The sequence below is a fragment of the Borostomias antarcticus genome, assembly GCF_949987555.1.
Source record: "Borostomias antarcticus genome assembly, chromosome: 17".
In the NCBI taxonomy this organism is placed as follows: domain Eukaryota; kingdom Metazoa; phylum Chordata; class Actinopteri; order Stomiiformes; family Stomiidae; genus Borostomias; species Borostomias antarcticus.
In genome coordinates this window covers 15,708,671-15,733,825 of record NC_140250.1, presented here as the reverse complement: position 1 = coordinate 15,733,825, position 25,155 = coordinate 15,708,671, and the positions used below count along the sequence as shown (strand labels likewise).

General features: G+C 47.5%; 2 protein-coding genes across 2 annotated transcripts in view; both read right to left on the bottom strand.

Annotated features, from left to right (window-relative positions):
• LOC311320290 (nck-associated protein 5-like) overlaps positions 1-1,943 on the bottom strand; it is a gene marked incomplete at its 3' end in the record, with an annotated part of 69,317 nt that extends 67,374 nt beyond the window's left edge. The window contains exon 1 of the mRNA XM_084452021.1: positions 1,862-1,943. Coding sequence (XP_084308147.1) covers positions 1,862-1,890 — 29 coding nt within the window. The 5' untranslated portion in view covers positions 1,891-1,943. The remainder of the gene's footprint in view (positions 1-1,861) is intronic.
• A 13,749-nt stretch (positions 1,944-15,692) lies between these two features.
• On the bottom strand, positions 15,693-24,999 carry ftcdnl1 (formiminotransferase cyclodeaminase N-terminal like 1). The gene is made up of 6 exons (XM_084452202.1): positions 24,891-24,999; positions 22,917-23,038; positions 22,555-22,650; positions 21,683-21,838; positions 20,657-20,845; positions 15,693-16,642 (listed from the first exon to the last, which is right to left on the bottom strand). Exons 2-6 carry the CDS (start codon positions 23,029-23,031, stop codon positions 16,206-16,208), a joined length of 993 nt encoding a protein of 330 aa, XP_084308328.1. The 5' UTR covers positions 23,032-23,038; positions 24,891-24,999; the 3' UTR covers positions 15,693-16,205.
• Positions 25,000-25,155: the final 156 nt, after the last annotated feature.

Below are 25,155 nucleotides of genomic sequence, written 5' to 3'. Positions count from 1 at the left end.
GTGTACTCAGCTGGAGACTGGCGGGCCGTGGAGGAGACCCTGAGCCAGGAGATGCAGACACTAGCGGCATACCTCCGGAAATGGAGATTGAAGCTCAGTGAGGCAAAGACGGTGTCGGCCTTACCACCTTAACAAGGAAGCCAAACGTGAGCTCCGAGTGCACATCGATGGAACACTCCTGCCATGCAGCGCTGAACCAACCTACCTCGGCGTGACTCTGGACAGGTCGCTCACGTTCTGCCGACACCTCGAGTCACTGCGCAAGAAGTTAACAGCTCGTGTGGCGTTGAGGAAGCGACTGGTCCGATCAGGCTGGGGAACCGGCGCAAAAACACTGCGTACGGCAGCCCTAGCCCTGGTCTACTCCACCAGGGAATATTGCGCATCATCGATCTGCCTATCAACGAAGCCTTGCGCAGCGTGACAGGATGCCTGCGTCCCACTCCTGTGGACAACCTTCCCATCCTCGCAGGCATCCAGCCGCACAGGAACCACAGCACGTCTCGCCTGCCGGGCCGTGGAGCCTAACCACCTGCTTCGCTGTCCGCTACTGGTGGTGAGGGTGAAGCTGCGGTTTCAGAAAAGCTCCATGATCATACTGATATGATACTTCACTAAGGTGGCCCATGCTACACTACTCATGATTTCATGATAGTCGGTCTGGTAGTTTTTGTGTAATCTTGGCCCAACAGTGGTGAATGGCCGGTCGTGTTTGGGCGGGTCGTGGACCTGCCCCATGATTCAGAACCGCTCCAAAACTTCATGGGTTCTAAGTTGGACCATGCTACACCCTTTGACCGTTTTGTCAGTATGTTTTGCGTAATCCTGCTAAGAGACAATCACACGCACAAACGCAACGCAACTAAACCTTTGGAGCGACTGTTCTTGAATCCGATACGATAGCAACTGCGAGACCTTACTTCTTCGTCTGTGACGTGGGCACAATTAAAAAACACATCCGAACTGTACTTACAGCAGTAAAGCCCGCCACAATACACCCATCATCGTTAAGTACAGTACGAACTTTGTCACAGTCGATCACCAACCATTAAGGTTACACTGACATTGTCACAAATAAGGGAGAACTTTCCAGCTCTCAGTTTACCCAGTGGTGTGTCACAAAATGGCGTGTTTAATATGCCCAGCTTGGCTGGAACCAGTTTACTTACAGACACAAATCGTTGGGGCCTAATCTCACACATCAGTGAACATATGCAGATGGGATTGGTTCTCGGAGCCGGAGTGGATGTCACGGGTCTAAACAGCTGGCAGGACATAATACACCCATCTTATTTCTCCTTAGCTCACCGGCACAATGATCAATACCACAACAACAGCTCGATGCCTCATTTGAAGTATTAGGGGAAGGTATTCACATGCAGTTACAGATTATACTCATCAAAATATATAATACTAGTGTGTTCTGTGCTAATGTCCATTCTAGTAACTGTGTGTTCTGTGCTAATGTCCATTCTAGTAACACACTCGCCTATGTACTGTAGAGACAGACTGGTAAAGTGGGGGAAAGTTGGTGGTGAGCAAATTGTTAGTTGCCACCAGCTTACATGGGTTGTCATGTATTTGAGTGGCTGGTATGGTTGCTACTGTCCCCACACGGCACACTATTATTTGGTCAGTGGTCTCGAGGTGGTGATGTTTGGTCAGTGGTCTTGGGTTAGGGTTAGGTGGTGTTGAGGTGGTGATGTGTGGTCAGTGGTCTTGGGTTAGGGTTAGGTGGTGTTGAGGTGGTGATGTGTGGTCAGTGGTCTTGGGTTAGGGTTAGGTGGTGTTGAGGTGGTGATGTGTGGTCAGTGGTCTTGGGTTAGGATTAGGTGGTGTTGAGGTGGTGTGCTGTAGGTACCTGGAGAAGTGTTGCTGCAGTGACAACATCAGCCAGCGACCTGATGAGACTCGTCCCTCTCCCTCTCTCTCCTCCCCCAGACGAGATGTTCTCTGGCTGGGCGTTCAGGATCGCTCTCTCAGACTGTTGAAGGGGTTGGGGGGGGGGGGAGTAGGTGAAGGTCATATTGTTTTGTTGATCCTGCATCATAATGCTATAAAACAAAGCTAAACAATACTCTCCATAGACGAGAGCAGTGGCAGGTTGTGGGGGGAAAGCTACAGATTACCTGCAGGCATGTTTAGTCAGACCTGCAACCTGTCAACTGTGTTTAAATGACAGCTCGGTGTGTGCGTGTGTGTGTGTGTGTGTGTGTGGTGTGTGTGTGTGTGTGTGTGTGTGTGTGTGTGTGTGTGTGTGTGTGTGTGTCAGTTGACAGGTTGGACGTCTGACTGAAAATGCCTGAGGGTAATGTGCCGTTTCTCCCCATATCTGACCTAAAAATCAGAGATTTAAAAGTGAAATTTGTTTGGCCATGTACAGATTTAGGCCAGCTCACCTGCTGCCTGTTACTGCCCAAGGTCTGTCCTTGGGGAGTTCATGCTTCGGTAGACAAATGTTGAGACAAAGCTGTTAGGCCTACATAAAAATAGTGTTCTAGTATCTACCTTTGCAGGTTTATCAAAACATGCCATTGTTTAAACCCATTAGTCTTCCCATGATTCCCTAGGGCCATCAGACGCTAGTCTGGCACAATCAGGCAATAAATTAAATTCATTTTCCTAACAGGGGGTATCTGAGGTAGACTGGCCAATAATTGAAGCCAATTATTTCTGATTCCAAATGATATCCCGTACCTAGGAGGGCTACGGCATTCTGTTTAGGCAGGTGAAGTCCAAAAAGCTCAACGTAAAAATGTGCCAAAGCAGTGAACCCAAGGCTCTCTTCTTACGAGGGCCGACCCTGCTGAAGGCAACATGTTGGCACGATTTGATCAGTTCTATCAAGAGTAAGTAAGTAAGTAGCAGCCTAGTGCTCCATAGTCTATCTCCTGATTCCTTAGCGTGAGGCAGCTTGATGTACAGTACAAGTACACCTCCTGGACATGACGCTAGTATGTCTCAGGGACTTACCCACAATCCAACCCTTGATGCTGAGTGCCAAAGGAGGCATTGGGTACCTTTGTTTATAGTCTTTGGTAAGAATCAGCCGGGGATCGAACCCCCAACCTCTCAATCTTAGGGCGGACACTCTAGCCACAAGGCCACTGAGCTGGTCCTCATGACCTACTCTTTAGTTCAAGCTTTTTAATGGTGAAAAGAGCGCCATAGATTCACTGATTTGGTGCCGTTCTGATTCAGGGGGTTCTTCACAGCCCACCAGGTTGGATCCAAAGTGATCTACGCTGTGAACAATGTCAGCTCTAAATGGGTGATATGTTTTTCCCAAACACTCAAAAATGATCTCTGGCCATCTCTTTATTTCCATAACTGACAAATCAAAAACTCTAAAACTTTTGATTAAGCTCTTTGAATGCCTTGAAATATGTAATAGTGGGTTCTTCTAGTCAACATAGCTCTCGAAGAAAATATTTGAGGACAACATTACTATAAGGCCATTGGCAACTTGTCTAGAACTATTCTGAGGATTCAGAACAACACTGAGTCATCTCTTTTCAGATAACATTTTAGCAAAGGTTCTCTGAGTCTCACAGTAGCCAGCTCAGTCCAGGCTCTCACAGTCACAAGCCTCTGGGCAGTTGGTCAGTCAGCTTGTTTATAATACTTTCAGTCAGTCTAATGTTCAACAAGACCAAGCAGGCAAACACATACATATCATGGATGAACAGTGGACCCTCTCCATCTCTCTCTCATTGAAAGTTAAGCCACGACTAGGTTACATTGTAATTATGGAAGGTCATTCTATTAACAACTGTCATGACACTTAATTTCATTGTGCACAACAGCTGGAATTACCCATTCAGATTAGCCCCGCCATCAGAAAGAGAGCAGAAATTAGAAGTATGCCTACAATAAATGTGAAGTTCAGTTTAGCATACATACAGTATCAACCCACATGTACAGTTCTATTGCTAGACGCAGTGACAGAGAATGAAAATGGTTTGTTTCAATACAGTACCTCTCTTATAAAGGAGGGGAAGTAAAGATAATGTTTCCATCAGGACGCTGTCGTCAGAATGACGAGCGTTCACCAAGCAAAACAGAGCCTATTTCTGCCAAACCAATGAGTCACATTAACCCTGTCATGACTGTGTTCTCCACAATGTCACTTCTGTGGACTAGTGCTTATGCAAGAATTGTCAGGGGGAAAAATCCACGATCAGACATAATCCAGAAATAATGCAATGGTCAGAGCTCACCATCTCTCGTCTGGACTACATGGCCCTATTTTCTCTGGCATCTTCTTTTACTCTAGAGAGCCGATCCCCCCGGCCCAGACAGACGGGAAAATAAGTATTGAACACGTCAACTTTTGTTCCAGTAAATATATTTCCAATGATGCTATTCAGATGAAATGTGTACCAGACGTTGGTATTAACTCAAGAAATCCCCAAAGAAATCACAAAAGTAAAGTCCATAAATGATTTAATGTGGAATAAAGTGGAATGACAAAGGAAAAAAGTATTGAACACATCAAGAAAAAGCAGTAAACCCAGGCAAGGAAAGACAAGGCACCAGCTGCAATACCTAAGTAAGTCAGTATTTCTACATCCTATCTGTGCAAATCAACATCAGCCGGGTTAGTGCAAATTGATGGGCTATAAAAAAGTGTTTTTGTTACCAAGCGGCCACACAAGAACCATCTCATGATGGGTAAAAGCAAAGAGCTCTCAAGACTTTCACAGCCTGATGCTCAGCATCAAAACACAACTGGTTACAGACATACAAGTATTTCAAAACATCTGAATATTCCAGTAAGCACTGTTGCCCACCTCCCCATTGCTCTCTGTAAAGCGCAGTGTGTTGCCTCTGTTTATGAAATGCTCTATACAAATAAAGTTTGATTTGATCTGTTGCCATTATCTGCAAGTGGAAGGAGCATCACTCCACCGTCAAAAGGCCACGGCCCTCAGCTCCTCACAAACTCTCTGACCAGGGTGTCAGGAGGATGGTCAGAAGAGGATCCCTCTTCGCACTCTCTACGCACTCTCACCCCACAAGACTTCATTACTCAAGAAAAGGCTCCACTACACAAGAAAAGGCTCCACTACACAAGAAAAGGCTCCACTACTCAAGAAAAGGCTCCACTACTCAAGAAAAGGCATGTTGAAGCTCTTTTAAAGTTTGCTAAACAGCATTTGGACAAGCCTGAGGAATACTGGGAGAATCTACAGTAGTGTGGTCGGATGAGTCCAAAATTGAACTTTTTGGCGGTCACACTACACACCATGTTTGGAGGAGAAATTACATCACCCCAAAAACACTATACTGTAGCAACAATGAAGTTTGGAGGTGTGGGGCTTTCTCATCTCATGGTACTGGCAGACTTCATATAATTGAAGGAGCAATGAATGGAGCCATGAAACTCTTGACATGAATGTGCTGTCATCTGCCAGGATGATGAGGATGACATGGGTGGACCTTCCTCTGGACTGAGCAAAAGAGACTCAACTGGTTTCAGAGAAAGAAAATCAAGGTGTTGGAATGCCCCAGCCAATCACCTGACGTAAAACCGATAGAACATTTGTGTAAATAACTAAAGATCAGGGTTCTCTAGAGGCCCCCCCAGAATCTACCAGATTTAAAGACGTTGTGTGTAGAGGAAAGGGCCAACATCACACCTGAGCAGAGAGGGCGATTAGGTTCTTTATACAAGAACCGTTTTGAAGCTGTCACTACAAACAAAGGCTTCTCCACTAAGTATTAAATACATTTCAGTGAGCGTGTTCAATACTTTCATCCTGTGTCATTCCACTGTATTCCACATACAATTATTTTTATAGGACATACCTTTTTTTTGTACTTCTTGAGTTAATACCAATATCTGGTAAAAATAAATAAATAATAATAATAATAATGTGACTAACATCATTGGAAATATATGTACCGAAAAAAAGTTGACACGTTCACTACTTATTTCCCACACTATATATGAAAGCATCCCAGCGAAGCCCGAGCTCGTCCATGAGGCCCAGTAGGGCATGGAACCTCACAGCGCTGCCTCAGCCTCTACCCCCATCTAGTGGTGGACTCGAGGTGGTGATACATTCAGCCTCTACCCCCATCTAGTGGTGGACTCGAGGTGGTGACACATTCAGCCTCTACCCCCATCTAGTGGTGGACTCGAGGTGGTGACACATTCAGCTCGTCCTTTCATTGTTGTGTTCAGAATTTTGACAGGACATATACCATGTGCCTATAAGTGGCATACACTATTTTGCACTACCAGTGCTGACAATTCTGTAGAAAATTATGTATAAAAAGCATGTTGTTATCTTACAGAGAAAATACATGCCTTTGACAAAACACATGCAGATAGATAGATAGATAGATAGATAGATAGATAGATAGATAGATAGATAGATAGATAGATAGATAGATAGATAGATAGATAGATAGATAGATAGATAGATTGGTTGATTGATTGATTGATTGGTTGAATGGTTGTTTGATTGGTTGATTGATTGATTGATTGATTGATTAATTGATTGATTGATAAACATATTTGTTGTTCTAGCACTAGCCTTGCTGTTGCTGTGGTCAGCAAAAGACATGTCAGCCTTCCCTTAGTTGTATATTACTCTACCCATCTACAGAGAAGAGAGATGACTGTGCAAGATGTGTCACCAAGGGAATCCATCCTCAGGGTTTGTTAGCAGCCATGTTTCAGCTCTGTGGCCAGCAGAATAATCTGACTTCACAGGGGAAAAGGAGAGTAGATCTGTGATCAATTTGTGTGTTCATTCAATTAGTTGGATTCGCAGCAATTCAGCACAAGTGACCTAGATCTGGAGTGTTGCACTAGAACAGGGTTGTCTGATTGCTGTGGTTTGCTCTGTGTTTAATTGTATCAAGCCATTCTCTTACACTGAGATTTAAACGACAGCACGGATAGGCCCTCATATAGCCTACTATACTGTATGCTATGATAAGCATAACCTCTCGGCTAGAAAAGTATACTTGGTTATCCACATTATAAAGTATTTTGAGGCCAAATAAAGGCAAAATCGTATCACAACCCCCTCTCTAATATCAACAAATGATATAGACCCCTACAAGATACCTGTTTGACCTCCAGTGAAGTCCCACTACTCTAGGCTTCATATCTGTAGCAAGACTGAGAGACTGAAAGAAGAGGGTCATTTGACCTCATCTTCAACATTCTATTGGCAGTTATTGAATATAACAGTAGTAAGGGAATAGCAGAGTGTTCAAAAAGCATCCTTCCTATCACTATTCCTTGTCCAGCAAAGTGTGTGGGGGTGTGTGTGTTTCTCTGTGTGTGTGTCTGTGTGTGAATAAATATGGAAAGTCTTTAGATGGCAAAGTAAACACAGTGATTATATGCCTTCCTTTGGGTGGGGGGCAAATTGGTATAATTAAGGAAGCTGTGCCTCGGGCCTTGATGTTTGAATGAATGAGGACAAGACCTTGGACCGGTCAGCGACCTGTTTACATACTTCTGCAGCTACTCGCATCCCGTGGCTGCAGACAGCCTGGCCATGTCAACTTGAGGTCGCGTTTGGAACATCAGGTACATCAGGAATGAAGGCTGACATTTTGTAATCATGAACTACCGCACACACGACAGGCAAAGTTAAAACCTCTCTGTCAATCAAGAAGTCTGTTTTGACATCTGGTTCTGTTATAGAATGGCTTTTTGTGGAGTGGCCAAGGTGTACATTTGCTTCACAGTTGATGGCATATTCCTAAGTACCTACAGTAGATTCCCATCTTCTCATACTTGTGTGGCTGCCATATGTGTGGCAAAAGTACAACATCTGGGGGCGCCCCGGTGGCTCCATGGGCTGGGGCGTTTAGCATCTTACCGCAGAGGCCTGGGTTCGAATCCGGCCCATGCCCTTTGCTACATGTCTTCCCCTCTCTCCCTCTCTCTCTCCCACCTTTCCTTTCCTTACACTGTCCTATCCTAATGAGGCAAAAATGCCTCAAAATATATTTAAAAAAGAATAAAAAGTACACCCTGTTTGTTTGTGTCCCTTGCCCAGGCGTTAGCCTGTCCGCCTCAGCGTGGCGAGTGAGAGCATGTTTCTGCAGACTGAGGACGGCCCTCTGGCCCTGAGCTACACCCACTCTGGGGTAAAGAGGCCTCAGCTACCCTGACCAGCAGCCATGCTGCTCCACACTGTCTGCATACTGATTGGACGAGACTCAGGAACTAAGAGAGGTCAAGCCGAGGTGCTCTCGCATGGCGACGTGCGACCCACGCCACTGTGAGTGGAGGATGGGGAGGAGGACAAAGAGGAAAAAGATTTAGAGTCAAATAAGAGGATGAGAGGAAGAGAGGCCCAGTGAAGGAGAGCAGGGTGGCGGCAGCACCACGCTGATTATAATCCCTCTTACATAACCGCTGACCAGCCATGCATCATGAACCTGCACGGCTAAACTCACCACTATCCAATCCTTCAATCCCTTAATCCCTCACCTCAGTGATCTAAACTCACCACTATCCAATCCTTCAATCCCTCACCTCAGTGATCTAAACTCACCACTATCCAATCCTTCAATCCCTCACCTCAGTGATCTAAACTCACCACCATCCAATCCATCAATCCATCACCTCAGTGATCTAAACTCACCACCATCCAATCCATCACCTCAGTGATCTAAACTCACCACCATCCAATCCATCAATCCATCACCTCAGTGATCTAAACTCACCACCATCCAATCCATCAATCCATCACCTCAGTGATCTAAACTCACCACCATCCAATCCATCACCTCAGTGATCTAAACTCACCACCATCCAATCCATCAATCCATCACCTCAGTGATCTAAACTCACCACCATCCAATCCTTCAATCCCTCACCTCAGTGATCTAAACTCACCACCATCCAATCCCTCACCTCAGTGATCTAAACTCACCACCATCCAATCCCTCACCTCAGTGATCTAAACTCACCACCATCCAATCCATCAATCCCTCACCTCAGTGATCTAAACTCACCACTATCCAATCCTTCAATCCCTCACCTCAGTGATCTAAACTCACCACCATCCAATCCTTCAATCCCTCACCTCAGTGATCTAAACTCACCACCATCCAATCCCTCACCTCAGTGATCTAAACTCACCACCATCCAATCCCTCACCTCAGTGATCTAAACTCACCACCATCCAATCCATCAATCCCTCACCTCAGTGATCTAAACTCACCACTATCCAATCCTTCAATCCCTCACCTCAGTGATCTAAACTCACCACCATCCAATCCATCAATCCATCACCTCAGTGATCTAAACTCACCACCATCCAATCCTTCAATCCCTCACCTCAGTGATCTAAACTCACCACCATCCAATCCATCACCTCAGTGATCTAAACTCACCACCATCCAATCCTTCAATCCATCACCTCAGTGATCTAAACTCACCACCATCCAATCCATCAATCCATCACCTCAGTGGGATCCATGTTTCCTTTGTGCCAGCTGGCTTTGAGAAATGTTGGGTGGGTTTTTACTTGTTGCTTGTTGTTGTTTACTTGTTGCTGCTTGTCACGACCTTCTGAAGCCATGGTTTATACACATGAAACGTGTCAGTTTATCAGGGGGAGGATAGAGAAGACATGCAGACTACTGCTGCTCTACTTCTGATATACATGCTTTACAAGTCCTTATTACTTTGAACAGACAGTCAATCTATTCAACTTTCAATTCTTCACCCCCTCCCCAAAATAATAATAATAATAATAATATCCTTATTTCAGGACTTGAAAGTCTATTCCAGGGGTGAGGATCAACCACTCTTACAGCCTAATGCAGGAACATGATTTGAAAACACACACACGCACGCACGCACGCACACGCACGCACACACACACACACACACACACGCACACACGCACACACACGCACACACACACACACAAACACTTGAGTGTGCTGAACTGGTCAAAGCGTCCGTCATGTCCTCTTACCCTGTCAGCGCTTGTTCATCCAGGAGGAGGGGGGGACGGACCGACCTCTGCCCGCCAACTCCAACGCTCCTCCGTCACGACCACACGCTGGCTCTTCACCGACGGGACCGGGACACGGAGCCCTTCTGACTGGGAGGGGGTCCGGGGTTAGGCATGCCAGTCACGGCCCACGCTGGATCTTGAGTTGGGGAGAAGGCATGGCTTGAGCTCCAGCAGCAACACAGATCTGGTCGTCAGATAGAGAGAATTCCACTGGGAGTCGTAGGAAAACAGATCCATGAGGTTTGGAATGATACATCCAAAAACAACCAGAGAGACGGCCCTGGATGCTCTAGCAATAACGCTCAATAAACAACCAGAGAGACGGCCCTGGATGCTCTAGCAATAACGCTCAATAAACAACCAGAGAGACGGCCCTGGATGCTCTAACAATAACGCTCAATAAACCCCTAGCACCACCAATACCACTGCAGTGTGAGCCTCTCTCTCTCTCTCTCTCTGAACTATAATTCAATGCTTTATCGCTCTATTTCTGTCTTTCTCTCTGATGCTCACTCATACTTCCACTCCAATGCTCTCTCTCTCTCTCTCTCTCCCTCCCTTGCTCTCAGCTGTCTCAGCGCTGTGTTCAGCCTGTGCCCGGGGGATACTGAACATGTGTTGGGGGTGGGGGGCACGCGCTCTGCTCCTGTGAGGAGGGTGAGGATGGCACTTCACGAGGCCATTTAGAGAGCAGAGGAACGATGGATACGCCGTTGACCTCCGAGACTGATTTAAATCAAGATCATGGTACTGATTCGTAAGAGGACTAACGATTCTAACCTCACGCGTCAGAAAGCTGCTTGGCAGTCCGACTGAACAGTATAGATGGGGTTGATAAGAGGAAATTATCTACAGTATATAGGAAGGAAGGAAATGCTAACGCTGCCATGACGCAAATTATGATATCATATCGCCCCCTCAGCTGAAATAGCCCTCAGCAATAATATACATCAGAAGCACGTCACTGAAAAGCCCTAGTGTGTTTAAGCAGGCTATAAAAAAGCACTACGAGGACTCGTATAAAATCCCGTTTACGTTCTTGCTACTTAATGAATTATTCCCACATCCCCAGTGAAGGAACAGGATTCAGTCAAAGAACCACTGATGTGGTGGTTATCTGTTCGGCAGAGGAAGCGGAAGGAGGGTATTTATAGATGAAGCAAAGAAATAAGCTCCTCTATTTGTGTCACATGACCCCCCCCCCCCCTCCCCGCCCCCACCCCAGCCACTGTCAGGCGCAGTCATGTCAAAAGCATCCGATGCCACTCCTGTTACAGAAGAGGACTGAATAAATGACTCACTCCTGTTACAGAAGAGGACTGAATAAATGACTCACTCCTGTTACAGAAGAGGACTGAATAAATGACTCACTCCTGTTACAGCAGAGGACTGAATAAATTACTCACTCCTGTTACAGCAGAGGACTGAATAAATGACTCACTCCTGTTACAGAAGAGGACTGAATAAATGACTCACTCCTGTTACAGCAGAGGACTGAATAAATGACTCACTCCTGTTACAGAAGAGGACTGAATAAATGACTCACTCCTGTTACAGCAGAGGACTGAATAAATGACTCACTCCTGTTACAGAAGAGGACTGAATCAATGACTCACTCATGTTACAGCAGAGGACTGAATAAATGACTCACTCCTGTTACAGCAGAGGACTGAATAAATGACTCACTCCTGTTACAGAAGAGGACTGAATAAATGACTCACTCCTGTTACAGCAGAGGACTGAATAAATGACTCACTCCTGTTACAGAAGAGGACTGAATAAATTACTCACTCCTGTTACAGAAGAGGACTGAATAAATGACTCACTCCTGTTACAGAAGAGGACTGAATAAATGACTCACTCATGTTACAGAAGAGGACTGAATAAATGACTCACTCCTGTTACAGCAGAGGACTGAATAAATGACTCACTCCTGTTACAGAAGAGGACTGAATAAATGACTCACTCCTGTTACAGAAGAGGACTGAATAAATGACTCACTCCTGTTACAGCAGAGGACTGAATAAATGACTCACTCCTGTTACAGAAGAGGACTGAATAAATGACTCACTCCTGTTACAGCAGAGGACTGAATAAATGACTCACTCCTGTTACAGAGGAGGACTGAATAAATGACTCACTCCTGTTACAGAAGAGGACTGAATAAATGACTCACTCCTGTTACAGAAGAGGACTGAATAAATGACTCACTCATGTTACAGAAGAGGACTGAATAAATGACTCACTCCTGTTACAGCAGAGGACTGAATAAATGACTCACTCCTGTTACAGCAGAGGACTGAATAAATGACTCACTCCTGTTACAGAAGAGGACTGAATAAATGACTCACTCCTGTTACAGCAGAGGACTGAATAAATGACTCACTCCTGTTACAGAAGAGGACTGAATAAATGACTCACTCCTGTTACAGAAGAGGACTGAATAAATGACTCACTCCTGTTACAGAAGAGGACTGAATAAATGACTCACTCATGTTACAGCAGAGGACTGAATAAATGACTCACTTCTGTTACAGAAGAGGACTGAATCAATGACTCACTCCTGTTACAGAAGAGGACTGAATAAATGACTCACTCCTGTTACAGAAGAGGACTGAATAAATGACTCACTCCTGTTACAGCAGAGGACTGAATAAATGACTCACTCCTGTTACAGAAGAGGACTGAATAAATGACTCACTCCTGTTACAGAAGAGGACTGAATAAATGACTCACTCCTGTTACAGAAGAGGACTGAATAAATGACTCACTCATGTTACAGAAGAGGACTGAATAAATGACTCACTCCTGTTACAGCAGAGGACTGAATAAATGACTCACTCCTGTTACAGAAGAGGACTGAATAAATGACTCACTCCTGTTACAGAAGAGGACTGAATAAATGATTCACTCATGTTACAGAAGAGGACTGAATAAATGACTCACTCCTGTTACAGCAGAGGACTGAATAAATGACTCACTCCTGTTACAGAAGAGGACTGAATAAATGACTCACTCCTGTTACAGAAGAGGACTGAATAAATGACTCACTCCTGTTACAGAAGAGGACTGAATAAATGACTCAGTCCTGTTACAGAAGAGGACTGAATAAATGACTCACTCCTGTTACAGAAGAGGACTGAATAAATGACTCACTCATGTTACAGAAGAGTACTGAATAAATGACTCACTCCTGTTACAGCAGAGGACTGAATAAATGAGTCAAATATGTCGCTGGCGCAGAGGAAGCACGTTGCTCATGTTGAGCTCGAAAGGAAATGATTCTGAGATCAGATTGAACTCTGATCTGTTTGTTCCAACAAAGGAGATGTTGTGGAAAATAGATTTAAATGCAGTATCATGATGAATTCCTATCTATCTACTGTAACTAGCCAATAGGAGGTCCACACTGGGCCGTCCTTTAAACCCTCACAAGGGAACCTCAGTCAAGGATATCCCATAATGGCATTCATGATCATTAGGGCTATCAGAAGTGATGCACTTGGGCTAACGAGGTTAACTGAGAGGGAGTGATGGAGAGAGGAGGAGGAGGACGGAGGGAGGGATAGAGGAGGAGGAGGAGGAGGAGGGGGAGGAGGAGGAGGGGGAGGAGGAGGGAGGGAGGAGTAGGAGGAGGAGGAGGAGGGGAGGAAGGGGAGGAGGAGGGAGGGAGGAGGAGGAGGAGGAGGAGGAGGGGAGGAAGGGGAGGAGGAGGAGGGAGGGAGGAGGAGGAGGAGGAGGGAGGGAGGAGGGGGAGGAGGAGGGAGGGGGCAGGAAGAGATGAAGAGAGAGAGACTTTAAATGGAAGGAATTCAAAGATACAACAATCATCTTTTTCTCCCCCCGACCATCATCCCTGAAAGACATGCAGGACAAGTCTCCACCGGTCACTTTCACTGGGAAGATGGACACGATGGGCTCGATGTTAGATCACAGAGAGAGAGACTCAAAAAGCATTGTGTGCAAGATAAAGAGTTAGCCATACAGAATGAGAATGTAGGTGCTGTGTGTGTGTGTGTGTGTGTGTTGGGACCAGGACACCCCTGGGCTTATGCTGTGACCTAGATTAGGCCCTGATGCTCCCTAGCCTGGCAGGCTGTGTGTGTGTGTGTGTGTGTGTGTGTGTGTGTGTGTGTGTGTGTGTGTGCGTGTGTGTGTACTGATGGGGTGATGCTGCATGGCTGCATTAACTGTATGACTAAGAGCCTCAGCTGGTTGAGATGCTAAGGCCTGAATATTCACACTGCTAGAGAGCATGTAAAGATAGACACACACAAGCACCCATGCAAATTGGGGTAGCTTACGCTACGAACCCTAGCCTGTTTACCAAAACTAGCCTTCTGTTTACCAAACCTAGCCTGTTTACCAAACCTAGCCTGATGTTTACTCTTGCACTTTGCCTTCAGCACTAGATTATGCTCTTAGTCCCTTGTTTAGAAAGGAGATGCACTTGTGAGTTCTGGTGAGTAGTAGTACACTGATTTCCTACATTAAATGCAATTATTGTAAGTGGCTTTGGATAAAAGCATCTGCTAAATGTCAAATATAATGTAAAATGTAATGTACTGTAATGCTTAATAAAGTCCCCACAACCCTCCCCCCTCCCTTAGATTGGGTTTATTTTGTTTCAAGCTAATGAACTACATTCCCTCGCGATCCCAAATGCATATCATACAAATATGCCGTCTTTATCCAGTTATTATACAGCCCTTATATGGAACCAATGAGTGGAATCATCTCGGCCCAGTTGCGTTTGTCCTCTGGCCAGATTCCACTGCCTGTCATCAAAAGGTTAATCCTGTGAGTCACAGCACAGGACATGCTACAGACACGCGTGTTACATTCACATGCACAGAATCTAGTAGGTACACGATATGGACTTCAAATAAGCTAAATGCAGACACGAGCTGATTTAGCTAAAATCATCGACCATCTTTGGTCTAAAGCTTAGAAAATTGTGTGTGTGGGGGGGGTGGGGGAACAAAAAAAATAGACAGTAAACCACTGGACCAGCCATGCTAGGCTACAGTACTTAAAAACGCTCAAAATTCAGGGTACAGTATATGGAGCAATATTCTGATTCATGATAAAATCATGGATATACATAAAGATTTATATCTGTGGTAAAACCTATCATTTCACACTGGTGTAGCGTGGAAAAAATTTCTTTAAAAAGTTGTATACACACGACTACACATTCTCTAGAACATTCCTCTTTATCTGTGTTTTGGGAGGTAAACAGATGATGAGTCACACTGTGTGAGGACGACGATGGGGAAATTGCAGAGGAAATGGCCGGAGCGATCTTCTTTAAACGGCCACGGGTGGGTGCACCCTGGAATTCCTCAGAATGGTACGGTCCGTATCTCTATGGCAGCATCACTATGTGATGATGGGGTCGGTCTAATGGAGCACAGTACAGGATATGGACCGGTTTGGTGGAAGTAGACTAAGCCTAGTGCTAGACTCAAGAAACGTGCTAAGGGAGCTTCTCCATTGAAAGGGCCTCTTAGTGCTGAAGTCTAGACTGTGTGAGAAACCCTGTAGGATGTTGATGACATGGCCTGTGCCACATCCGTCCTACTCAATGACTTTTGAGGATCACATTCACGCACACAAGAAGTAAATTACTGAGCCATCGAGGTATTGCACTATTGTGTTTAATATTTTTGTAATGGCATGCCATTAAAAGATAATTACAAAACAGAACTTTGATACTGTACTTACAGTAGGAACTAAAATTGAGGGTACTCACTCATGACAACATGAACAATTACTTTGACTACTGAAATATCATATAATGGTCTCATCAACCAAAATCAAGGCAATGTAGGCAGAGTCCGTTGCATTGTATAATTAAATAGTCCAGGTAAGGGCTTACTAATCTAAGACCACTGTTTAAATAGTTACTGAAGAATAGAGGACAATAAATTTGATGTTAACTGCCAGGACAACATCCCTACAGTAAATTCCCCTAGCAATACATAACCATCAAATCAAGTTACATGTAATTATTACTGTATATAATACTTGATTTTTTGCTTCCCTCCGGAATATGTAGGGGTGGGACCTATGCACACCATCCCTTGTTCTCTGTGAAGCGCATTGTGTTGCCTCTGTGTGTGAAATGCGCTATACAAATACAGCTTTCATTGATTGATTGATTGATTGACTTCCTGTTTAGTTCCCATGTCAGAGTCACATGTGTATCCTGCGCTGCTCCTTCCAGAACTCTGCGATGCCCGATGACAGCGCCCTCTCCGCCAGGCCCCTGCACTCCTGGGGGGTGAACCCCACCAGCGCCGTGCCCGCCGTGCCCACCCCCTGCCGCGCCGCCAGCTCCGCCACCCTAGCCGTGATGAGGGCCGCCGGGGCGTGGCAGTAGGGCCGCCCCCCGACGCAGAAAGAGGGCCAGGGCTCGCCCCCTCCCGTGGGGCTCGGGGGGGCGCCCTGCACGCTCTCCACGTTGCAGGCGATCTCCACGGCGCCCTCGTGTGGCAGGGCCAGCACCTGCACCCCTGGGATGCCCCCGGGGGTGGACTCCCGGATCGCCGTGGCAACGCTGCGCCCCAGGGCGAGGTCCTGGGTGTCGATGGTGACGTTGCAGTTCATGACGTACGGACTGCTGCCGATGCCTGAGTGACGAGTGAGGTCAAAGGTTACTTGAGTTAAGAATGATTAAATACGGGGCGCCCCGGTAGCTCAACACTGTCCTATCCTCATCATCATCATCTTCATCCGCTTATCCAGGGTCGGGTCGCGGAGGCAGCAGCTCCAGCAGGGAGCCCCAGACATCCCTTTCCCTAGCAGCATCAACCAGCTCTGCCTGGGGAATCTTTAGCCGCTCACAGGCCAGTGCGGAGATGTAGTCCCGCCACCTGGTCCTGGGTCTACCCCGCGGCCTCCTCCCAGCCGGACACGCCTGGAACACCTCCCTAGGGAGGCGCCCAGGAGGCATCCTCACTAGATGCCCGAACCACCTCAACTGGCTCCTTTCGACGCAAAGGAGCAGCGGCTCTACTCCGAGTCTCTCCCGGATGACTGAACTTCTCACCCGATCTCTCAGGGAGACCCCAGCCACCCTCCGGAGAAAACTCATTTCGGCCGCTTGTATCCGTGATCTCGTTCTTTCGGTCATGACCCATCCTTCATGACCATAGGTGAGGGTGGGGACGAAGATAGACCGGTAGATCGAGAGCTTTGCCTTTTGGCTCAGCTCTCTTTTCGTCACAACAGTGCGGTATAGCGACTGCAGAACCGCACCAGCTGCTCCGATTCTCCGGCCAAACTCCCTCTCCATGGTTCCCTCACTCGTGAACAAGACCCCCAGATACTTGAACTCCTTCACTTGGGGTAAGGACTCATTTCCTACTCGGAGCGGACAGGCCACCGGTTTCCTGCTGAGAACCATGGCCTCAGATTTAGAAGTGCTTATTCTCATCCCAGCCGCTTCACACTCAGTTGCGAACCTATCCAGAGAGTGCTGGAGGTCGCAGGCAGCTGATGCCATCAGGACCACATCATCTGCAAAAAGCAGTGACGTGATCCCCAGCTCACCGAACTGCAAACCCACCTCCCCCCGGCTACGCCTCGATATCCTGTCCATGAAAATCACAAACAGGATTGGTGACAAAGCGCAGCCCTGGCGGAGGCCAACACCCACCGGAAAGGCAGACGACTTACTGCCGAGGACCCGGACACAGCTCTCGCTCTGGGTGTACAGGGATTGGATGGCCCTAAGTAGGGACCCCCTCACCCCATACTCCCGCATAACTCTCCACAAGACCTCTCGGGGGACCCGGTCGTAAGCCTTCTCCAAGTCCACAAAACACATGTAGACAGGTTGGGCAAACTCCCAAGCCCCCTCCAAGATCCTTGCGAGAGTGAAGAGCTGGTCGGTAGTTCCACGACCAGGACGAAATCCGCATTGTTCCTCTTCGATCTGAGGTTCGACTATCGGCCGGACCCTCCTTTCCAGCACCTTGGAGTAAACTTTCCCTGGGAGGCTGAGTAATGTGATGCCTCTATAATTCGCACACACCCTCTGGTCCCCTTTTTTGAATATTGGGACCACCACCCCAGTCTGCCACTCCTTCGGCACTGACCCAGACTTCCACGCAGTGTTACAGAGGCGTGTCAACCAAGACAGCCCCTCTACACCCAGCGCCTTCAGCATTTCTGGACGGATCTCATCAGTCCCTGGGGCTCTGCCACTGTGGAGTTGTTTGACTACCTCAGTGACCTCCTCCAAGGACATTGACGACCCCCCATCATCTTCCGGCTCTGCCTCGATCGTAGAGGGTGGATTAGTCGGGTTCAGGAGTTCCTCAAAGTGCTCCTTCCAACGCTCAACAACCTCCTCAGTTGAGGTCAGCAGTGTCCCCTCCTTGCTGTATACAGCTTGGATGGTCCCCCGCTTTCCCTTCCTGAGGTGTCTGATGGTCTTCCAGAAACACTTTGGTGCCGACCGAAAGTCCTTCTCCATGGTTTCTCCGAACTCCTCCCACACCCGCTGCTTTGCCTTGGTCACGGCCAAAGCCGCAGCCCTCCGGGCCAGTCGATACCCTGCAACTGTTTCTGGGGTCTCCCGGGCTAACATAACCCGGAAGGCCTCCTTCTTCAGTCGGACGGCTTCCCTCACCACCGCTGTCCACCACGGTGTCCGAGGGTTACCGCCCCTTGAGGTACCTATGGCCCTCAGGCCACAGCTCCCAGCCGCAGCTTCAGCAATGGAGGCTTTGAACACCGACCACTCATGCTCGATGTCCCCAACCTCCACAGGGATGCCTGAGAAGCTCCGCCGGAGGTGGCAATTGAAATCTCTCCGGACAGGCTCTTCCTCCAGACGTTCCCAGTTCACCCTCACTACACGCTTGGGTTTTCCAGGTCTGTCCAGAAGTGTCCCCCGCCATCGAAACCAGCTCACCACCAGATGGTGATCAGTGGACAGCTCTGCCCCTCTCTTTACCCGAGTGTCCAAAACGCATGGCCTCAGATCAGATGATACGATAACGAAATCGATCATCGACCTTCGGCCTAAGGTGTTCTGATGCCAGGTGTACTTGTGGGCATCCTTGTGTTCGAACATGGTGTTTGTTATGGACAAACCGTGACTAGCACAGAAGTCCAACAACAGAACACCACTCGGGTTCAGATCGTGGTGGCCGTGCCTCCCAATCACGCCCCTCCAAGTTTCTCCATCATTGCCTACGTGTGCATTGAAGTCCCCCAGTAGGACACTGGAGTCCCCTGCAGGAGCCCCCAAAAGGACTCCACTCAGGGTCTGCAGGAAGGCTGAGTACTCTGAACTGCTGTTCGGTGCATAAGCACAAACCACAGTCAGAGTCCCCCCCCCCACAGTCCTAAGGCGCAGGGAGGCGACCCTCTCGTCCACTGGGGTGAACTCCAGCACAGAGGCGCTCAGCTGGGGGCTAGCTAGTATAGCCACACCTGCCTTGCGCCTCATACCGTGAGCAACTCCGGAGAAGAACAGGGTCCAACCCCTATCCAGGAGTTTGGTTCCGGCGCCGGTGCTGTGCGTGGAGGTTAGCCCCACCAGGTGTAATTGGTATCGCTCCACCTCCCTCACAAGCTCCGGCTCCTTCCCCCCCAGCGAGGTCACGTTCCATGTCCCCAGAGCCAGCCTTTGCCGCCCGGGTCCGGTCCGTCGGTGTCCCCCGCCTTCACCGCCACCTAGTTGGCAGCGCACCCGACCCCGACAATTTCTCCCGCGGGTGGTGGGTCCACGGGACGATGGAGGAGGAGATGGTGCTTCCACGTGGCTTATTCGGGCTGGGCCCGGCCGGGCTCCGTGGTAAGCCCGGCCACCAGGCGCTCGCATGCGGGCCCTCCGTCTGGGCCTGGCTCCAGACGAGGGCCCCGGGCTTCCTCCGGGCCGGGTCTCTCTTCCATTAGTTTGTAATTTCATTGGGGTTTTTTCCTGTAACCCCAGGTAGGGGGGCTAGGGGGTACTACCACTTGCCCAAGGTGGACCCCCAGACTAGTGGAGGGAAGGAGGCGTCTTACTTCTCCATTCTAGTTTTGCAACTAGCCACTGCCCAGCTGTCCTATCCTAATGAGGCTAAAATATCTTAAAAATATCAACAACAACAAAAAAGAATGATTAAATACGAAGAAAGCTCAAATCTGCTTCAACTCCAAAGAATACACACTGAACCAACATGAAGGCTTCTGACTGCATCTGATCTGATCTTTAAAACTAATCAAGCGCGTGTGAAAAGGTCGGCTCGTAAACCATCCTGATCCAACGAGCTGACATCCAGTTTCACTCCTCAGATCAGTCTGTCTTTCCCCACATCTCAGACCATTATTGTGGGCGGATAACTTGCCTTGACAGACTAACTCCTCCAGCCAGCCAGTGGAACAAGTCTTTTGACAAAACCGGTCGGAAGAACGGCGAAAACGTCTTTTCCTCTGAGAAATTCTGTGCATAAACTCTTGTTCTTGTTTAAGTGTTATTCTATTTCTGCAATACTGCACTTATGGCCTTGTTTATTCTACTAATGTTAACGTTACTGCTCGTTGCTTCGGGAGACTGTTTAGCCACGGGAACCACTCAGGGGCTTCGTTGTACTGGGGGCCAGAACAGCAGTCAGACCGAGCGCCGCGCCCCTAACCAGGACACTCACCTGTGAGGCCGTAGCGTCTCTGTGGCGTGGGTCCCACGTCGGGTCGAATGGCCGCCATGTCTGGGTTCTTCCTGAACCAGCCCATCTCCCTCCGTCTCTGGGCCAGGCCCCGGTTCTGGGGCCAGTCAGCCCAGCCGAACAGGAAGGCGCTAGTGCCCCTGACCCGCTCCGTTAGCCCGTCAGCCACGGCTGGCCGGGATGAGGCCCGGATGACGGGTTAGAGATATTTGTTTAGAGTCTGACTGTGTACGTCTCATTAAAGGACAGGTTTGGAATTTAGCATTATAAGACATGTTACAGTATAAGCCATGTTATAAGGCTATTTACGATCATATACAACGGCCGATACAAGTTTCGTCTGGAGATATAGCCCGTCGCCGCTAACACACTCAATAGATCTATAGGTGCATCTAGACAAGATCCCTCAAAAACACCATAAGCTCTCGTTTTCAAAGACAGTAAACTCACCGGTGTCCAATGATGTTCTGACAAAAAATGCTAAATTCCGAACCTGTCCTTTAAACACATCCATGGGAGCAAAATGCATGTTGGGAGCAAAATGCATGCTGGGAGTATAGTATATTGGGTAGAGGGATATGGACAGCCCTTGGAAATTAATACAATGCATTCCTTGAGGTGTGCATTACGCACACCAAAGGCAGTTAAAAGTGGGTGCTGAAACACACTGTACAGTCTGTATAGATCGCAAATGCCTTGAAGCGTACAACATGGCACACACACACACACTATTGCCAGCATGTGCACTGTAGACACATCAATTACAGTATTGAGCATGCTGATCCTTCAACACATCTGCCAGACGCCGATGTGTGTCGTTTACTGCATGTTTACACACTTGAGCTGGTGATGCTCCACTGATCCTTGCATTACACGAGCTGTTACACACATGTATAGACTGACAAGTGCGTACAGTACACACACACACGCGCACGCATGCACACCTCTGGCCTCACACTCACTCACACACACACACCTCTGGCCTCACACACACACACACACACACACCTCTGGCCTCCCTGGCGCAGTCTTCCACTCCCACCTCCTCCCCCAGAGGGTAGAGGGGCACCAGGTCCACGGAGCCCAGGCAGGGGTGGACGCCGGCGTGGTCACTCATGTCCAGCAGCTCACAGGCCGTCTCACACGCGGACAGGACCGCCTCTCCTGGAGCCCAGAGACACATCCACAACTAGGGCTGGGTATCGAGTCGAATTTCAAGAATCGATTACGATTCACAAGGTTCAGAATCGATTATCACGATTCGATTCGATTCAATATCAATTCGGTTAGTGTTACTAAAACCTGTTTTCTTTTTTGCTGTAACCTTAATTACATGACTGCCAAGTTATGCAACACATCAATACTAGGGCTGGGTATCGATACTGATTTCCAAAAATGAATGAATGAATGAATCATTGAATAAATTAATGAACTATTCATTCCTTCATTTATTCATTCATTCATTAAATAAAAGATTGATTTGGGGATTCATGAATCGATTCTGAATCATTTGATTCAGAATCGATCCAGAATCGATGAATCGATTTTTTAAACCCAACCCTATCCACAACACCTTCATCAGACTGACTGAGGAGTAGAGCCTGAAACACCCCCATCACCATGCTGGGTTCGCCTACGTGTTTAAAATGTGTTACTGGGTTATTTAACATGTCTTAGGTTACGATCACTAGCGCAGTATACAGTAGCATTACGCTTAGTCAAGAGACTGACTAGTCAATACATGTCTGAGAATGGCAAACCACGGCAAGTAGTTATTTTAAAAATGCTACATTTTGATACTCAACAAAACCGGAATGAAATATCCAAGCAGGCTGGTCATTTGATAGTTTCTCCCCGACTACAAAGAGGACTAGACTCACTGATGAGGTCAATACTGGCCACGATGGTGATGACGGAGCGGTTGTAGTCGTAGTCATTAAAGATGTTGAGCACCGTGGTTCCTTCTCGTCTCCCGCCTTGAAGAGAGACGGCAGAAATCCACACTGGGATGGTCATTTAGTACCGTACATAATTCCTGAGAAATTAACTTTAGTTTCAGGCTGTTTCAACTGATTGTTTCAACTGTGGGATTTGGATATCTGGCGCATCTGTGACCACCCCAATTAGCCGTTAAAGTATAATTTACCATTCCTTACCATTCCTATCATGCGCTGATCTTCAGGGGTCATGACCTTTCTATGCAGCGGGTTAGGCTATGGTGAGGATACTGGCAGTTACTCACCATGGCTGTCAAAGATGGCTGCCCGGGCCACAGTTTCCACCAGGTCTTTCCTGCGAGCCTCCGAGACGTTGAGAAGGCAGGCGACCAGACGTCTCCCCAGGGCGCCGGGGGCCATGATGGCTCTGGAACAGACAGGGAGGAGCCACATCAACACCGCTCACAAGGGCGGAGCTCGGAAGGGGGAGCGGCCGGCTGGTCCCCGGTTCGATGCCAGCTCCCGGCAGCGTGCCGAAGTGTCCTTGAGCACGACACCCAACCCTAAAATCGATCATGTGCGGCACGGAAGCGCAGTACCCAATACTGTCGCCACACAGCAAGAAGGTCTCCAGGTTTGCATGTTCTCCACATGTTTGCAAGGGTTTCTTCCCACAGAACCCAATACGAAACACATGCAGAAGAACAGATTCTCTTCAGTCCGGTCCCTGACAAGGACTTGGTCCCCGGGTGCCACGTGACGAGGCTGCCCAGTGCTCCTGGCTGCCCCTGGAGGAGGACGGCTAGGATGGGAGAAATTCAGGGAACCCTTTCCACCAGCGACCCCCAAAAGTTAAGTGTGTGCTATGTAATGTGTGTGATCACCGTGTGGCCGAATAACCCCCCCCCCACACACACACACACCTCAGGTCCAGTAATTAATTGAGAGTAGGCTACATCAGGTCAGGTGCAAGACTGTGGTGTGTCAGCCCACTTGGTGCTCCTGAGTAATCAAACTAACCATGACTAACCATGCAACTACTAACCATGCAACTACTAACCATGCAACTAACCATGCAACTAGTAACCATGCAACTACTAACCATGCAACTACTAACCATGCAACTACTAACCATGCAACTACTAACCACGCAACTACTAACCATGCAACTACTAACCACGCAACTACTAACCATGCAACTACTAACCACGCAACTACTAACCACGCAATTACTAACCATGCAACTACTAACCACGCAACTACTAACCATGCAACTAACCATGCAACTACTAACCATGCAACTACTGTACTAACCATGCAACTAACCATGCAACTACTAACGCAACTACTAACCATGCAACTACTAACCATGCACTTACTAACCATGCAACTTCTAACCATGCAACTACTAACCATGCAACTAACCGTGCAACTACTAACCATGCAACTACTAACCATGCAATTACTAACCATGCAACTACTAACCATGCAATTACTAACCATGCAACTACTAACCATGCAACTACTAACCATGCAACTACTAACCATGCAACTACTAACCATGCAATTACTAACCATGCAACTACCATGCAACTACTAACCATGCAACTACTAACCATGCAATTACTAACCATGCAACTACTAACCACGCAACTACTAACCATGCAACTACCATGCAATTTCTAACCATGCAACTAACCATGCAACTACTAACCATGTAACTCCTACAGGATTAACAATACTGAACTCATTACTGGAATTATGGTGGAGCGTGTGTATTATGGTGGAGCGTGTGTATCATTTCAGATCTTGGTGTTGCCTGTCTCTTCTCATGCGTGTGCGCGTATTGTAGTTGCAATTTAAAACTACGCAATATATCGCACAATTTGATAAATTACTACACAAAGATATCGTGTAGCACATAAAAGTACTCAACATGGACATTCTGGACATGCGACTGTCACCTGAGGTACTAAAACATATTTCACAGCTGAAAGTTGGTGAAAGTTACCATATTTTGTTGCCATTTAAGTCTTCACAAAAGTGATCTTCACCTATGTTTGAGGTTGAAATTGACAATTTACTTGCCTAATTTGTCAAATTAGGTAGTGTTCATGTCCAAACTTAGAAAAGCAGCTAAGCTGGCAAGAGCAAACACAGGCTAGCATTTGTGAACACCAAAGTCCACACACGTGCAGACTCAAGAGCAGACATGCTGAGTTGCCATAAATATCAGACAGTTACTTGTTGCGATATGACAATATTATTTGCACACTCACATCACATCAAGTTGGTGTTGCAGAGTAACTACAGAGTAAGTTCCCTGAGCCACTTGCCTTCTAAGAATGTGCCACGGAAGATCTGTAAACAAGAGCCCAGCTGCTGGCAAGAACCACACATCTGAGAACAGTGGCATGCGCAGTGTTGAGGTTCTCGTTCCTGGATAAACAGCGCCACTCTGCGGATTAAACCGCTACTGCACCCTGATGACAACACTATTTTGTTGACAGTTAGCAAGCTCCTGCAGTTTATGCTAACATACGG

Bases quoted from the DNA above. Each gene is read 5' to 3' on its own strand.
- ftcdnl1 (XM_084452202.1), bottom strand. From the start codon at position 23,031: ATGGCCCCCGGCGCCCTGGGGAGACGTCTGGTCGCCTGCCTTCTCAAC. The intron at 21,839-22,554 runs GTGAGTCTAGTC...TCTGGGCTCCAG, and splicing joins GGCCAGTATTGACCTCATCA to GAGAGGCGGTCCTGTCCGCG. The intron at 20,846-21,682 runs GTGTGTGTGTGT...CATCCCGGCCAG, and splicing joins CTGCGCCAGGGAGGCCAGAG to CCGTGGCTGACGGGCTAACG.